Source organism: Furipterus horrens, unplaced genomic scaffold, assembly GCF_987537825.1.
Source record: "Furipterus horrens unplaced genomic scaffold, mFurHor1.1.pri manual_scaffold_7, whole genome shotgun sequence".
NCBI classification, from domain to species: Eukaryota; Metazoa; Chordata; class Mammalia; order Chiroptera; family Furipteridae; genus Furipterus; species Furipterus horrens.
The window spans coordinates 112,008,665-112,024,971 of NW_028327177.1; the positions used below are offsets into that span (position 1 = coordinate 112,008,665).

General features: G+C 32.9%; 1 protein-coding gene across 3 annotated transcripts in view; it reads left to right on the forward strand.

Annotated features, from left to right (window-relative positions):
• The window catches only part of STAG1 (STAG1 cohesin complex component), a 382,246-nt gene that overhangs the window by 352,748 nt on the left and 13,191 nt on the right, over positions 1 to 16,307 (forward strand). For all 3 annotated transcript variants that reach the window (XM_090284291.1, XM_090284293.1, XM_090284292.1), the window contains exons 24-28: positions 580 to 754; positions 2,517 to 2,656; positions 6,145 to 6,246; positions 8,880 to 9,028; positions 9,613 to 9,741. In XM_090284291.1, the coding sequence (XP_090140417.1) occupies positions 580 to 754; positions 2,517 to 2,656; positions 6,145 to 6,246; positions 8,880 to 9,028; positions 9,613 to 9,741 (695 nt within the window). The remainder of the gene's footprint in view (positions 1 to 579; positions 755 to 2,516; positions 2,657 to 6,144; positions 6,247 to 8,879; positions 9,029 to 9,612; positions 9,742 to 16,307) is intronic.

Sequence of the window (16,307 nt, forward strand, 5' to 3'; positions counted from 1 at the left end):
TGTTTAGGGAAATGTATTGAACGTTCTCTTAAATTATTAAATTTGTTGGGAAGCTTTTAGATACAGGTTTTTATATGAATGGTCTTGAATTCAATTTTAAACCTACTGTTAGAGATTTTTTTTTTTACATTAGATTTTTAAAAGAAGAATCCAAAATAGTAGCTTACAGGTTTACAGTGCTGCATTGAAATTTATGGAATAGTACTGTGTCTTAAGATTTACACTTGTTATTTGATTAAGCAGTATATGTTGATTAGTAACCTCTGTTATAATTTATTGTATCAATTTTGTATTTTCAGAGTTGACTTTTAACTCATTGTATCTTAAGTTTAAGTCAAAATCTCTTCTAGTCAGCAGTTTGAGTTAATAGAGCCAAATAAAATAAATTGATTATATTTGGGGAGGAGGAATTTTAAATATGACTAGTATTTAATTTTATTAAGTTTGTAAATTTAAAACTAAGTAGAATTTAAATACCCAAAGTTTCTATTATTAACTATATTTAATTCAGCATGTTTTCATTAACATTGATTTGTAGTTGAAGCAATATTTTACTGATGAATTTCCTTTGCATTCCAGGCTTTCATGTTACTCTGTGACCTTTTGATGATTTTTAGCCACCAATTAATGACAGGTGGCAGGGAAGGCCTTCAGCCTTTGGTGTTTAATCCAGATACTGGACTCCAGTCTGAACTCCTCAGTTTTGTGATGGATCACGTTTTCATTGACCAAGATGAGGAGAACCAGAGCATGGGTATTTGTAGCTATCATCTTGACAATCATGATCTTATTTTACCAGCCCCAAAAAGATATGAGAAAAAATTCAAATTCAATCCTAGAATATACTAGAATTTCTCTTTTTTAAAAAACTCATTAATGTGTATGATTCAGAAACCAAAAAGAACAAAAATGTACAGTGTAGTCTCCTTCCCTTGCTGTAATGAATAACTGTATACATTTCATATCACACATGTGCAAAATGTATATGTGGGATAGAGGTTGTTTCTTACTGAGTTTCATCCAGGTTCAGGTTTTCTGAAGGAAAGCATCAGAGTTTCTTTCTGTTCCTGAGTGATCATCATATATTATTTAAATTAATAGAATATAACTGTAAGGTAGTAAGTGCTGACAGACTTGTCAAAACCTCACCAGTCAAAATTGTGCTGAGCCTACAAATGATAATTAGCAAAATTAGACTGAATATAAATAATTGCAAATATGTTATATAGGTTATTTGTGAAATAGATTATTTAAGTTCTCTGAAATAAGATCTGTGACATATCTGATCCACAGATCTATTTGGTGCTATTAGAATGTTCTTTATTTAACAGACCATTTTAGAAAATACTAGACTATAAAACAAAGTATCTTCACTTAGAATCCATATTAACCTCAGAAGATGAAATTTACCTACTTATCTTAAGCAAAAAGATTTCCAAATGTTTTGTTTGTTTGTTTGTTTTAAGGTTTTATTTATTTTCAGAGAGAGGGGGAGGGAGGGAGGGAGAGAGGGAGAGAAACATCGATGTGCGAAAGAAACATCGATCGGGATGCCTGCAACTCCAGCATGTGCCCTAACTGGGAATCAAACCAGCAACCTTTCACTTTGTGGGATGATGCCCAACCCACTGAGGCACATCGATCAGGGCAAAGATTTCCAACTTCTCAAATTATTGATGCTTCACAACAGGACTAATTAGTTGAAAGAAAGAGAAAGAAAGAAGTTGAGAATAAGCTTGTTTTGTTTTTGTTTTTTATGAGTCTAAAGATGGGAAGAGAGAACCCTGTCTCCAAATAAGGACAGGTCAAGACATAAGAGGGTTGGTACAGAGCCTGAAATAAATGTAAATGTTATCATCTGGAGCCATGTGGAGAAAGTTTTCCTAGGATTAGAAACAGACAAACTACTAGAGCCTGAAATTCAAAAAATGAAGACAAAACCCTCCTTGTTCAGAAAGTATTTGATAGTCAGTTTTATTTATTTTTTAATGTATATGTATATAATATGGTTTGCAAAATATATTTTACTTCTCAGCTGATATTGTAACCATGTTTAAGACAAGCATTGAAAACTAACTCGCCCATATATTTCCATTATTCCCCATGTATTTTACTAAAAGAAAACTTTTTCCCTTTGGCTTAAAGATGTCCAGAAGTTTTTTCTCTGTGAAAATTTATTAGCCCATAAGGATATTGAAATAAGACAGCATTAATAAGATAATCAACAGTACTATAACAAAAATATGAGAAAAATAATCTTTTATATATGGTTTGCTTATCTTAGTCTTTGCTATGACAGTCTCCTAGAAGATAGAACCTCAGTGCCTACCAAGTATTTGATAAATGTGTAACTAAATATATCACCCTAAAATAATCAGTATAGCTAACATTTTTTATCCCGTCTAAAACTGAATTGTACCTTTTTGTAAAGATATAAGCTGGTTTTTTATTATACCTATTTTCTACATTGTTTTATCTTGGATATAGTTCATAATTGGTTTATTTTCTGTAATTAGAGGGTGATGAAGAAGATGAAGCAAATAAAATTGAGGCCTTACATAAAAGAAGGAATCTACTTGCTGCCTTCAGCAAACTTATCATTTATGATATTGTTGACATGCACGCAGCTGCAGACATCTTTAAACACTACATGAAGGTATATTTATTCTTATTTTTCTCCTTTCATCTAAGTGGCAAATTTTTAATCACAAATGAGAAAAAGGATGGGGACAGAAGCTAAAATTCACAGCTTTTATATATAATGTTATTGATGATTTTCTGATATATTTAAAGTTTCAGTCTTTTATATAAATATAAGCTTTTTATCTATACCATTATATCAATTCTGTAAAGTAGGAGTTCCTCACATTTATATGAATGATTTTTTAAAAAATTTTTATGAGGCCATGTATTCTTTTTTTTTTTTTAATAAGAGAAAGTTTATTTAGAAAGTCAGAATTAAAAGTGAGCTGTAGAAGAACTGGGCTCAGAAAACATGTTACAGAGGCAAAAGAAGGGCCCTTGGAGCTTAGGAGAAAGAGAGGGAAGGAAAACTTGCCTGTGGGGGAAAGGAGAGGTGAAAGGCACCTGTGTGCTCTACGGAGAGAGCCATGGAGGCCATGTTTTCTCTTGGTCAGCATGGCAAACGAGCTAATCTGTCTTCCTTATGACATCTCTTTGGATATTTTGTAAGTATGCCAACTATGTATCATGTTGCCTTCCAGGAGCTAAAGTTAGAAAGATTTTTTTTACTGCTTTAATTCCAGTCTAAAGCTGGAGGGAGTCAAATAATTAAATTGTATTATACAGTATAGAAGAGGTATGTATAGAGGTTCCTGGAAATATATAAAATAGATACCCAACTCTTAAGAAATGTGAGGGTTAATGAAAACTGCTTAGCTGTGACTTCTGAACTAAGTCTGAGACAGTAAGCATAAATTAGTTAAATAATTAGTAGGAGGGCTTGTAGGCTGATTGAACTTAATGAACATCACAGAGGAATATAAATTGTTTGGGGGAAATGTAATTTGATATAGCAATATAGATTGCTTATGAAAACAGAGCCAGAGATAAGATTTAAAGAAAGTAACAAGTTAGACGTAGTATGCTCTATGGGAAGTTTGGGTTTTTCTTCTTAAGGAAGGTAAGGAGATGTTGAAGTATTTTAATCCATTTTCACATGACAGGATTTTGGTAGGTACTTACCTTCCTCACTGCTCCTCTTTCCACAAGCTCCATTTGATCCCAACCCTCTAAAAAAGAGTGTTCAAAAATCTTTATAATATAGTGTTGACAGGAATGATATGAGAGAATACTTTTTTTGTCTTATTATTCTCATATCAGAGATACTCTTATTTTTATCATGTTCATAATATCGTGTGCCATTGATCCACTTGTGCTTTTATCCATGTTTAGGTATAATTCTTTCCCAGTTATGACATAGTAAATAATTCATCATATTTTGTCATGCAACTGCAATGTGATAAGCACTGTGCTAGTAGCTATAGATATAATTAAGACATGATTTCTGCACTAAGGAGCTTATAGATTAATAGAGAAACTAAAATATAAACACAATAAAATAATGAATGTCTGCTTATGTTCTTTGTGCCGTTTATATTTGAGACACTGTTCTAAGGCTTTTACATTATACTCAAACCTCGGCTGTCGAACAAAACTTCCATTCTCAACCCAACAACCATTTCTTGTTGATACCTGTATGATCAGTCATGTGTCCCTCAGGTGACAAAGGAGATTCAGTTTTCAAACAAGTAACTTCTTGAACAGCCTTCCAGAATGAATTAAGTTCAAGAACCAAGGTTCCACTGTATTTTGGTTAATTACAGGAACCCTGTGAGGTAGAGAATTGTATCATTTAGAAATAAGGAAATTAAGGCTCAAATTGGTCACACAAATATTAAAAGTAGCAAGAATTGGGATTTCATCTTAGGTTTGTCTAGCTTCAAGGCTTAGCTCTTTCTATAAAGCCTCGGCATGATTATTGTACTGACATGTGCACAAATTATAAAACAAGCACAAGATACAAAGAAAGACTGAAGTGAGAAGAACCAGAGAAGGCTTCCTAAACTAATGTCTTAACATGGTTTGGATGGGTGAATATGAGCTTACCAAGGTTTTTCCTTATCAGCCCTTAACAGTACGCCATGGATGTCAGGATGTGAGTCTGATCCAAACCTTTTATCATCCTTACAAATTTTTGTACACCTCTGATCATTATAGGCTTTAATCTTTTCGTGAGTATTCTAATAACTAGCTATTAGCTACCCTTTGTTCTATAACCCTGGCTATGTGGCTTTTTGCACCACTTTTCTATGTGGTCATTACAAATCTGAATTTATGAGAGAGATGCTGTTGAACCACTTTGGTATCTTAATATCTTTTTCCTACATTGAGATCATTTTAATTACACTTAAAGGATTATTCTTTTGAATTAATTTTCCTTCTTTGCACATCATATCTTGGAAGCACACCATCCTTTTTGAAGATTATAAAAATCTAGTTGGCAGGCTAATACACTCACTTCTTCATATAGGTTTGTAGGGTTGAGTTTTAGTTTGGAAATAACATTCAGATTTAATAGTTTCAAATAAAGCTTTTCCTAATTATTTACTCACAAGGAAAATATTTTAACTTCTGGACCAGAAAAACTGAATTATAAATAAATTAGTTAAATTTTTATCAGTCATTATTGAAGATGTCAGTTTTTTTAAGCCACTTTTTAGAAAGATTTTATTTATTTTATTTTTAGAGAGAGGAAGAAAGATAGGGAGAGAAACGTGTATTGTTGCCTTTCACATGCCCCCAACTGGGGACTTGGCCTTCAAGCCAGGCATGTGGGCTGACTGGGAATTGAACTAGTAACACTTTGGTTCGCAGGCCAGCACTCAACCCACTGAGCCACACCAGCCAGGGCAATTTTTTTTTTATTGTTTATACTATAATAGTAAAATATAGACGTGTTAGGGTGCTAAATAAGATAGTACACAAATTATTAAATGAAAAGTTAATGCTGTTACCCTGATCTGTCCTTCCCCTTTATATAAAGGCCCACTTCCCAAAAGTACCATTTTTAATTGTTTTGGTTTTAGTTCTTCAGGAAGTTTCTATCAAAGTCTTTTTCTTGATTTATCACCTTTTAAATAGTGTCTGTTGAGTCCATGTTATAAAGAATGAGAATTCTCTTTACCCATATGACTTCCTCTTTGAATTAACAGTTTTTTAGTTTATTATTGTTATCTCATAATGTTAAATATCAAATGTGTATTCCTTTAAGTTTAGACAAAAGCTTTGGACTTTCATTGTGTTTAAGATGAAGAAGTTAAATACCTCTGTACTAACTTATTTTTTTCACCAACCCATTCCTTTTTATTCTTTTTTTTCATTTGAGAGAGAGAGAGAAACATCAGTTTGTTGTTCCATTTATTTGTACAGTCATTGGTTGATTTCTCCATGTGCCCTAATGGGAGATCAGACCTGCAACGTTGGTAGATAGGGACAATGCTCTAATCACCTGAGTTACTCAGCAAGGACCAACAAACCATTCTTTATCTCATGAAATTTCAATAACTTTATTTTTTATGAAGTTTCAATGATTTTGAAGCTATGATTTATTTCTTTTCACAGTATTACAATGACTATGGTGATATTATTAAGGAAACACTGAGTAAAACCAGGCAGATTGATAAAATTCAGTGTGCCAAGACCCTCATTCTCAGTTTACAGCAGGTAAGAAATTTTAAAGGAAAGAGAGAAGTAGAGTTAATATATTGAGCACTTCCTTGCATTTAGTATATGTTAGGTGTCTTACCTCATTTAAATTAAGTCATTATATCAATGTATTACTGTGGATACTTTCTGGTACAAAGACGTGTTACACATCTTTTCTTTTGGAAGGTAATCCAGTAGTTCATATTTCAAATAGAAATCCTAAGGTCATCTACTCTAGGACCAGATAAAATGCCAAATTGGATATTTAAAAAGGAAGTTACAGAAACATTCGTGTATATTGCAAAAATATATTCCTTATAAGTTCTTAGTAAATTAATATAGAGATTTGGGGGATGCGTAGGTGTGTGTGTATACATTTTGTCTATGAAAAGGGTCTCATTTCATATCAGGAGGCAAGGATTGGGCCTATTCATTAAATGGTGATGGGTCAGTTGACTGTCTTTGGGGCAGTAGTTATTTATAGCCCTACCTAATATATATCCAAAATAACTTCCAGGTGGATTATATGCTACTGTTAAAAATTAAAAGTTTATAAGGAAATAAAAGAGGATATTTTTATATTCTGGAATAGGGAAGTTCTTTCTGAAGAAAGAAGTCACAAAGTAAAAAACTGATGATATATATAAACAAATAGATTAATCATCAACCCGCACTGTGAACAAAGTTAAACAAACAAATGATATTGAGGGAAACTTTTTTTTTTTTAAGATTTTATTTATTTTTAGAGAGAGAGGGAGGGAGGGAGGAAAAGAGGGAGAAAAACATCGATGTGTGAGAGATACATTGATCAGTTGCCTCTCACATGACCCCAACCAGGGACCTGGACCCACAACCCAGGCATGTGCCCTAACCAGGAGTCAAACTGGCAACTTTCAGTTTGCAGAATGATGCCCAACTCACTAAGCTGCACCAGTCTGGGCTGGGGGAAAGTATTTTTAATCATACATAACAAGTCCTACAAATCATAAAAAAATAAATCCCATAGGAAAGTGAGCAAGAGATATGAAGAGCCACTTTTCAGAAGAGGAAATCTTAAAAACCAATAAACACATGAAAAGAGGCATAGCTTCATTAATAATTAATGAAATTAATTAAAACAGAAAGATATTTATTACTGCTGAACAGATTGGCATGAATTAAAATGATTGATAATACCTATGATTGAAAAAGATGAGGAAGAAAAGGTTCCTTTATGAAATTGCTTTTGTCTTCTTGCAATATAATTTTGCAGTATACTTCAAAATTTAAGATATATATTCTTTTTAAAACCAATGTTTTGCTGTTAGGTATTTACATAGATACATGCAAGTGTGCACATATATATGTAAAGTATGTTTCATTGCAGCACTTTCTGTAATATTGAAAAATTGGAAATAGTCTCAATGTCCATCAACAGAGGAATAGTTAGATAAACATTCTCTGAAGTAGATAAAAGATTTTTAAGACAAAACTTATTAAATGAAATATATACGTAGTATGGTGCCATTTATGTAAAAATTAAAACTTTGTATATGAAATATATCATTGTTTCTAAACCAATATAGAAAACTTCTGAACTTTAACATTGATTACCTTTGGAGAAAAGAATGTTATTAGGGGAGGGGAGGGAGGAGGAGGAAAACTTTTACTTTGATGTTCTTTGAATTCTGTACATGAAATGTATTCTTCGTATTCATTTCAAAGTTTAAGAATTGGTAAACAATTATCTGTTGATGAATTTGAAAATTTGTAGAGAAACTGCTGTTTTTAGACATGGCTGTTCAGGCCAGTCCAATCTTTTGCTGAAGAAACCTAAAAAGATGGACAACAAAATTAATAGAAGACAAGAGAGATGGTGTGATTAGAGTGAACTGGGAGATTGGGAGGTGCAGTGAAGAAAAATAAAACAATAATTTTCAAGATCTTGGCTATGAAGAGAATCAGAAAAATAGGTTGGAGACTGAGGGAAGGTGGGATTAAGAAGTCAGGGCATGCATCTATAATAGTAGAACAGTTAATGGTACAGGATAGAGGAGTAATAAGCACAGGAGCAAAACTGCTGAGTAGCTAAATGGGAGTGATCTTTAGAACTCCAAGGTTTTTTTGTTGTTGTTATTTTGACACATGTATGTAATGTAACTGTAACTTAGAAAAGCCTTCCACTCAGTTTAAAAACTGTTCTGTATATTTTGTTATTGGGTGAGAAAAATTATAGCCCCATATATATTCATTACCAATGGTTCTTTACACAATATTCTTGTATAAGATAGAAGTGAAAAAACAAAATTCTCAACCCAGTATTTTATAAATTGCCATTCCTGTGAAAATGTCAGCAAAAAATATATATTTATGAATACATAGTACATATCTATAAATGTATTTCATTTTTTCAACAAAATGCATTTTTTTATTAGAAAAAATAAATTCCTGTTTGCATTTAATCCCATAACATAAAAATGGTCTCAAGAAACTAGTAATAGATGACTTGGAGAAGGGGAACAGTATGGCTACAGTTAAATGTAAGGAGAAAATACATATTTTACCATATACACATTGAATATTTTAAAGGTATATTACTTATTCTAACAATAAATACAATAAATAAGTATCTCTTATCTGTAGGTTTTATCTTCTTTTTTTCTTTTTACTAGCTGTTTAATGAACTTGTTCAAGAGCAAGGTCCCAATCTAGATAGGACATCTGCCCACGTCAGTGGCATTAAAGAATTGGCACGTCGCTTTGCCCTTACATTTGGACTGGACCAAATCAAGACACGAGAAGCAGTTGCCACACTTCACAAGTGAGTGAGCTAAGTAAACACGTTCTATTATAGAGAACCTGGTTTACTGTAATTAATGAAAATAACTGTTATTTGACCCATTTATTACAAAGAAAAGTGACAGAATTTTTAAGTTATAAAAACTTTAGAGATTATCGTGTCATCATTCTGCACTAGAAGATCATTTTTAATTTGAAAAAACTTAAACTGTACACTTCTCATCTTACAAAGTATAGACAATAAAGTTTAACAATATTCTTAGCTGGTCTGTCAATGAGAAGTGTTGCAGGAACCTGGCAGTACTGATTTGGGCAGCCTCAATTCATCACTGAAAAACTGAATGACAGAAAACTTTACCTTACAAAAACTCACAGAGCTACAATTACTTTTCACAACTTATAGTTTTCTACTGTAAAAAGTAAAATTAAATACTATTATACAAATATATCCTACAGTTAACATTATTTAACCATTTGAATTTATCAGATTTTACTACCTTTAATGATGACTTTGCTGCCTTCCCAACTGTTTTTAGAAATTCTAGCCTATTGAGAAAACTACACTAGCTATCTGGAGAAATAAGATGATATTTTCTTATACTTCAGGGATGGCATAGAATTTGCCTTTAAATACCAAAATCAGAAAGGACAAGAATATCCACCTCCTAATCTGGCTTTCCTGGAAGTACTAAGTGAATTTTCTTCTAAACTTCTGCGACAGGACAAAAAGACTGTGTAAGTTGAACATTGCAGAAGTGGCCTTTGTCATGATACCATTGTAATTTAAAATGTTTATTTTGTGAAAAAGTTTTAATTATCTAGATATAATTACTATTGATACTTTAGGCTCATATTGTTTTAAGGAACTATAGTATTCTTTCAAGCTTTTGTATAGTTATTTGACTGCTCATCTTTCAGTACCTAGAATTTGCAAGATTAAATTAAGCAAGTGGGAATGATTTCTTACTCTGCAATTCAAAGATGTATGAACAATAGCATAGCCATTGTGGGACCCTACTTCCCTTTTATATTAATTATATTTTAGTTTTATTTTTTATCTGACTTGTTTCAAAAAGATTGACTTTTGTATTTTGTATTTTTATAAAAACAAGTTAAAGAAATAATACACTGTTTTCAAAAAATATTGATGGGATAAGTTTTATTTAAAAGTAGAAAGCTTAAGAGAGGGATTCTGTTATGGATCCCAAATTTTATAAATTGATAGGAAGATGAGTCAGGTATATTATGCTAAATGAACAGAAATTTGGATTGAGAGTTAAAGCCTATCTAAATACAAATGATAATTCTAAAAATGTTGATCAAAAAACATTTATTAAGCCTCTAGTACTTTTCTATAACTATTGTTCTAATATGGTCAGGCAGTGAATAATACTAAGTTTCTGCCCTCAGAAAGCTTATATTCCTATGCAGGGAAATAGAATAATATGATAGAGAATGAGTGGTGTTGGGTATTGGTGGAGATGGGGTAGTTTGAAAACTTTTATAATTTAGGCATTCACAGGTATACATTTACCTCGGAGCACTACTTTAACTGCATCTCTTAAGTTTTGGTATCTTGCATTTTTGTTTTCATGTATCTCAGTCTTTTTCCCATTTCCCTTGTGATTTCTTCTTTAATCTGTTGGTTATTCAAGAGTGTTTTATTTAATTTCCACATATTTGTGAATTTCAAAATTTTTCTTATTGGTTTCTAATTTCATTCCATTGTGGTTTACAATACAGTTCACTCTTAGAGTTGTGCATTCTGTGTGTTTATATAAATGTGTGAATGTGTATCCGCCTTTATGGTATCATAGAGTGTTTTTATTCCCCTAAAAATCCTGTGTTCTATTCATCCTTCTTCCTCTCCCTTCAATCCCTGGCAGCCACTGATTGTTTTAGTTTCCATAGTTTTGCCTTTTTCAGAATGTCATATACTTAGAATCTCTTCTTTCACTTAGTAACGTGCATTTTAAGTTCTTCCCATTGTTTCATCACTTGCTAGCTCATTTCTTTTAAGCATTGAATAATATTCCGTATTCTGGATATGCCAGTTTATTTATTCGCTTACTAAAGGACATCTTGGTTGCTTTCTAATTTTGGCAGTATGAATAAAGCTGCTTCAAGTTTTTATGAGAACATAAGTTTTCAGTTCCTCCTGGTATATACCAAGGAGTGCAGTTGCTAGATCGCATTGGTAAGAGTATGTTTGGTTTTGTAAGAAACCACAAAACTGTCTTCTAAAAGTGGATGTAGTATTTTGCACTCCTGTCAGCATTTGGTATTAGCGTTCTGGATCTTTGGCCATTCTAATAGGTGTGTCTTAGTATCTCATTGTTTTAATTTGCATTTCCCTCATGACATGATATGGAGAATCTTTTCATATGTTTATTTGCCATCTGTATGTTCAGGTCTTTTGCCCCCCCCCCCCTTTTTTTTTTAGATTTTACCTATTTTTAGAGAGAGAGGAAGAGAAACATCAATGTGTGGTTGCCTCTCGTGCACCCCCAACTGGGGACCTGGCCTGCAACACAGGCATGTGCCCTGACTGGGAATCGAACAGGCGACACTTTGGTTCATAGGCCAGTGGTCAATCCACCGAGCCACACCAGCCAGGCTCTTTTGCCCATTTTTAAATCAGATTGTTTTCTTATTGAGTTCTAACAGTTCTTTGTATGTTAGGTAGTAGTTCTTTATAGATGTATGTTTTGCAGATATTTTCTCCAGTCTGTGATTGTCTTCTCATTGTCTAAACTCCTGTTGCAAAGCAGGAGTTTTGTTTTTTGTTTTGTTTTGTTTTTTAATTTCAATGAGGTACATCTTATCACTTAGTTTATGCAGGGAAGGGATCTTGCCTTTGGTGTTGTATCCGAAAAGTAATTGCCATGCCAAAGGTCGTCTAGGTTTTCTCCTATGTGATTTTCTGAAGCTTTATATTTTGTGTTTTACATTTAGGTTTGTAATCCATTTTGAGTTAATTTTATGAACTGTTTAAGGTCTGTGTCGAGATTTTTTTTTCCCCTTGTGGATGTCCAGTTCTCCTGGCACCATTTGTTAAAGACACTTTCTTTGCGCCATCTTGTTGCCTTGGCTCCTTTGTCAAAGATAAGATGAACTGTATTTATGTGAGTCTCTTTCTGGGCTCTCTATATTCTGTTTTATTGATCCGTGTGTCTATTCATTCCCCAATACTACACTGTCTTCACTACTGTAGCTTTTTTTTCCAGCCTTACTGAGATATATTTGACATATAATATTGTATAGGTTTAAGGAGTCCAGTGTGATGATTTGATATATTTGTATATTACAAAATGATGATGCTGTAGCTTTATAGTAAGAATTACAGTTGGGTAGTGTCAGTCCTCCAACTTTGTTCTTTTTCAATATTATGTTGGTATTCTGGGTCTTTCAGCTCTCCATATAAACCTTAGAATCAGTTTGTTATTATCTACAAAATAACTTGCTGAGGTTTTGATAAGAAATGCCTTGAGTCTATAGATCAAGTTAGAAGAACTGACTTCTTAACAGTATTGATTCTTCCTACCCATACACATGGAATATCTCCCCATATAGCCCTTACATGTGTTTCGTTAGATTTATACCTTGGTAATTGGCGGGGGAGGGAGGGTGCTCATGTAAGTGGCATTGTGTTTAATTTCAAATTCCACTTATTCATTGCTGATATATAGGAAAGTGATTGACTTGTTTGTATCTGGCAACTTTGCTATAATTGCTTATTAGTTCCAGAATTTTGTCAGTTCTTTAGGATTTTCTACATAGGGTTTTCATCATGTCATCTGTGATAAAGGACAGTTTGATTTCTGCCTTTCTAATCTGTATACTTCATATTTCCTTGTCTTACTGCATTAACTAGAATTTCCAATACAATGTTGAAAAGAGGAGTGCTGAGAGGACATTCTTGCCTTGTAACTGATTTAGTAGAAAAGTTTCAAGTTTCTTAGCATCAAGTGTGTGATGTTAGTTGTATAGTTTTTATAAATGTTTATTATCAAGTTGGGAAAGTTTCCCTCTGTTCCTAGTTTACCGAGAGTTTTTATCATGAACGGGTGTTGGAGTTTGTCAAATGCCTTTTCTGTATCTATTGATATGATCACTTGATTTTGTTTTTATCCTGTTGTTGTGACAGATTAATTTTGAAATATTGAACTAGCCTTGCATGCCTGGGTTTGGTCATGATATATACATATATATTTAGTTTTTAAGTTAGGACTTTGCTCAAAACATCTTTGTTATTTTTATTGAATTTATTGGGTGACACTGGTTAATAAAATTATATAGGTTTCAGGTGTATATTTCTATAATATGGTATATATAATTCTTTCAGTAAAATTTTGGGTTCTATTTACTAACTTATTATTTTTGCATTTATGTTCGTGAAGATATTAGTCTCTAGTTTTCTTGTGATATCTTCCTCTGGTTTTGGTATTAGGGTAATGCTGGCCTCATAAAATAAGTTAGGAAGTATTATCTTGCCTTGGTCAGGTAGCTCAGTTGGTTAGAGCACCGTCCCAGTGCTCCAAGGTTGTGGGTTTAATCCCTGGTCAGCGCACATCCAAGAATTAACCAATGAATACATAAATAAGTGGAACAACAAAACGATATTTCTTTCTCTCTTTTTCTTCCTCTCTAAAATTAGTCAATAATTTTCTTAAAAAGAAGTGTTCTCTCTGCTTTTATGCTCTTAAGAGACTGTAGAGAATTGGTGTGTTTTCTTCCTTAAATATTTGGTTAAATTAACCAGTGAACCCATTTCAGCCTTGTGCTTTCTGTTTTGGAGGATTATTAATTATTGACTCAGTTATTTAATAGACATAGACCTATTCAGATTGTTTCTTGTGTCAGTTTTGGCAAACTGTGTTTCAAGGAATTTGGTATGTTTCATCTAGATTGTAAAAGTTCTGTGCATAGAGTTGTTTATAGTATCCCTTTATTTTCCTTTTAATATCCATAGGTTCTCTGTAGTGAAGTGCTCTCTTTCATTTCTGCTATTAGTAATATGTGTCCTCTCTGTTTTTCTTAACTTGCTTGGCTGGAGGCTTATCAGTTTTATTGATCTTATCAATTGTAAAGGAACCAACTTATGATTTTGCCAATTTTCGCTGATTTCCTGTTTTCCGTTTCATCTCTAAGTTTTATTCTCTTTTTCCACATTGGATTTAGTTTGGTCTTCTCTTTATAGTTTTCTAAGGTAAAAACATACTGATTTTAAATCTTTTTTCTCTAATATGTATATTCAGTGTTATAAATTTCCTTCTAAACATTGCTCTCACTGCATCACAAATTTTGATGTTGCATTTTCTTTTTAATTTAGCTCAAAATATTTTGAAATTTCTTGTGATTTTTTTTTTTTTTTTTTTACCTATGTGTTAGTTAGAAGTCTTGTTTAATCTCTGTATATTTGGGGATTTTTCCAGCTATATCTCTAATGTTGACTTCTAGTTTAATTCCATTGTGATCTGAGAGCAGATATTGTATGAGTTCTATACTTCTGAAATTGTTAAGGTGTGTTTTATGGCTTGGAATGTGGTCTGTCTTGGTGTATGTTTCAGGTCATCGTGAGGAAAATGTATATTCTGCTGTTGTTGGATCAAGTAGTCTGTAAATATAAACTACATCTAGGTGATTGATCATGTAGTTGAGTTCAACTATGTCCTTATTTATTTTCTACCTGATGAATCTGTCTATTTCTGATAGAGAGTATTAAACTCTCCAACTCTGATAAAGGATTCATCTGTTTCTCTTTGCAGTTCTATTAGTTTTTGCCTTACATAGTTTGATACTCTGTTGTTAGGCACATACACAATAAGGATTATGTCTTCTTAGAGAATGGACCCCTTTATCAGTATGTAGTACACTTGCTGTGAAGTCTCCTCTGTCAAAAATTAATGTAGCTACTGCTGCTTTTTTTGATTACTGTTAGCATGGTAGATCTTTCTCCATCCACTTACATCTTTCTCCATCCATTTACTTTTAATCAGTATGTGCCTTTATATTTAAATTGAGTTTCGGTAGACAACCTATATTTGGGTCTTGTTCTTTGATCTACTCTGACAATGTCAGTTTTTTTACTTACTGGTTTAGACCATTGATATTTGAATTCATGTTCATATAGTTGGATCAATATCTACCATATCCCTTACTCTTGTTCTTGCCCTTATTCTTTGCTTCTGTTTTTGTCTTCCATTCTTTTTCTGCCTTCTGTGGTTTTAACTTAACTTTTAGGATTCTATTTACTCCCCTTTCTTAGTATATCGATACTTTGTTAACACGATAATCCAGTTCATCCTTCCCATCCCTTGTATCATGGCTGTCATTCATTTCATTTGTATACAGCATACAAAATGACATACATTGTGGGTGTCCTTTTTGTTATTTTTTAATTTTTAATTTTTAAAGATTTTATTTATTTTTTTAGAAAGAGAGGAAGGGAGTGGTGGGGAAAGAAACATTAATGAGTTGCTTCTCACATGCCCCTGACTAGGGACCTGCCCCACAACCCAGGCATGTGCCCTGATTGGGAGTTGAACCAGCAACCTTTCAGTTTGCAGGCCAGCGTTCAACCAAGTGAGCCACAGCAGCCAGGGCATGGGGGTTCTTTTTTTTTTTTTTTCTTTATATTTAATTTTTTTGCTTTATTAATTTTAGGGAGAGGAAGTAGGGATTGGGGAAAGAGAAATACCGATTTGTTGTTCCACTTATTTATTGTATGTGCCCTGTCTGGGGATCAACACCACAACCGTGGCTTATCAGGACAGCACTCTAACCAGTTAAGCTACCCGTCCAGGGCAGGTGGTATTATTTTGAACAAACTTATTTATTAGATCAATTAAGAATTAGGAAAATGTTCCTATTTTACCTTCATTTATTCCTTCTTCAGTGCTCTTCTTACTTTATATACATACAAGTTTCTGACTTATGTTATTTTCCTTCTCTCTAAATAACTTCTTTTCACATTTCTTGCAAAGGAGGTCTTCTGGCAAGAGTCTCACAATTTTTATTTGAGAAAGTATTTATCCTTTTTGAAGGATAATTTTGTAGGGCACTGAATTTTAGACTGGTGGGTTTTTCTCCTAAGAGTTTTTCTCCTAACCTTTTAATATTTCACTCCAGTCTCTTCCTGCTTACATGGTTTCTGAAGCAAAGTTCAATGTAATTCTATCCTTGTTCCTCTGTAGCTAAATTACTTTTTTCCTTGGCTTTTTTCAGGATTTTTTTCTTTCTTGGATTTTCTGTAGTTTGAAAATGATATGTCTAGATGTAGTTCTTTTGGCATTTATTCT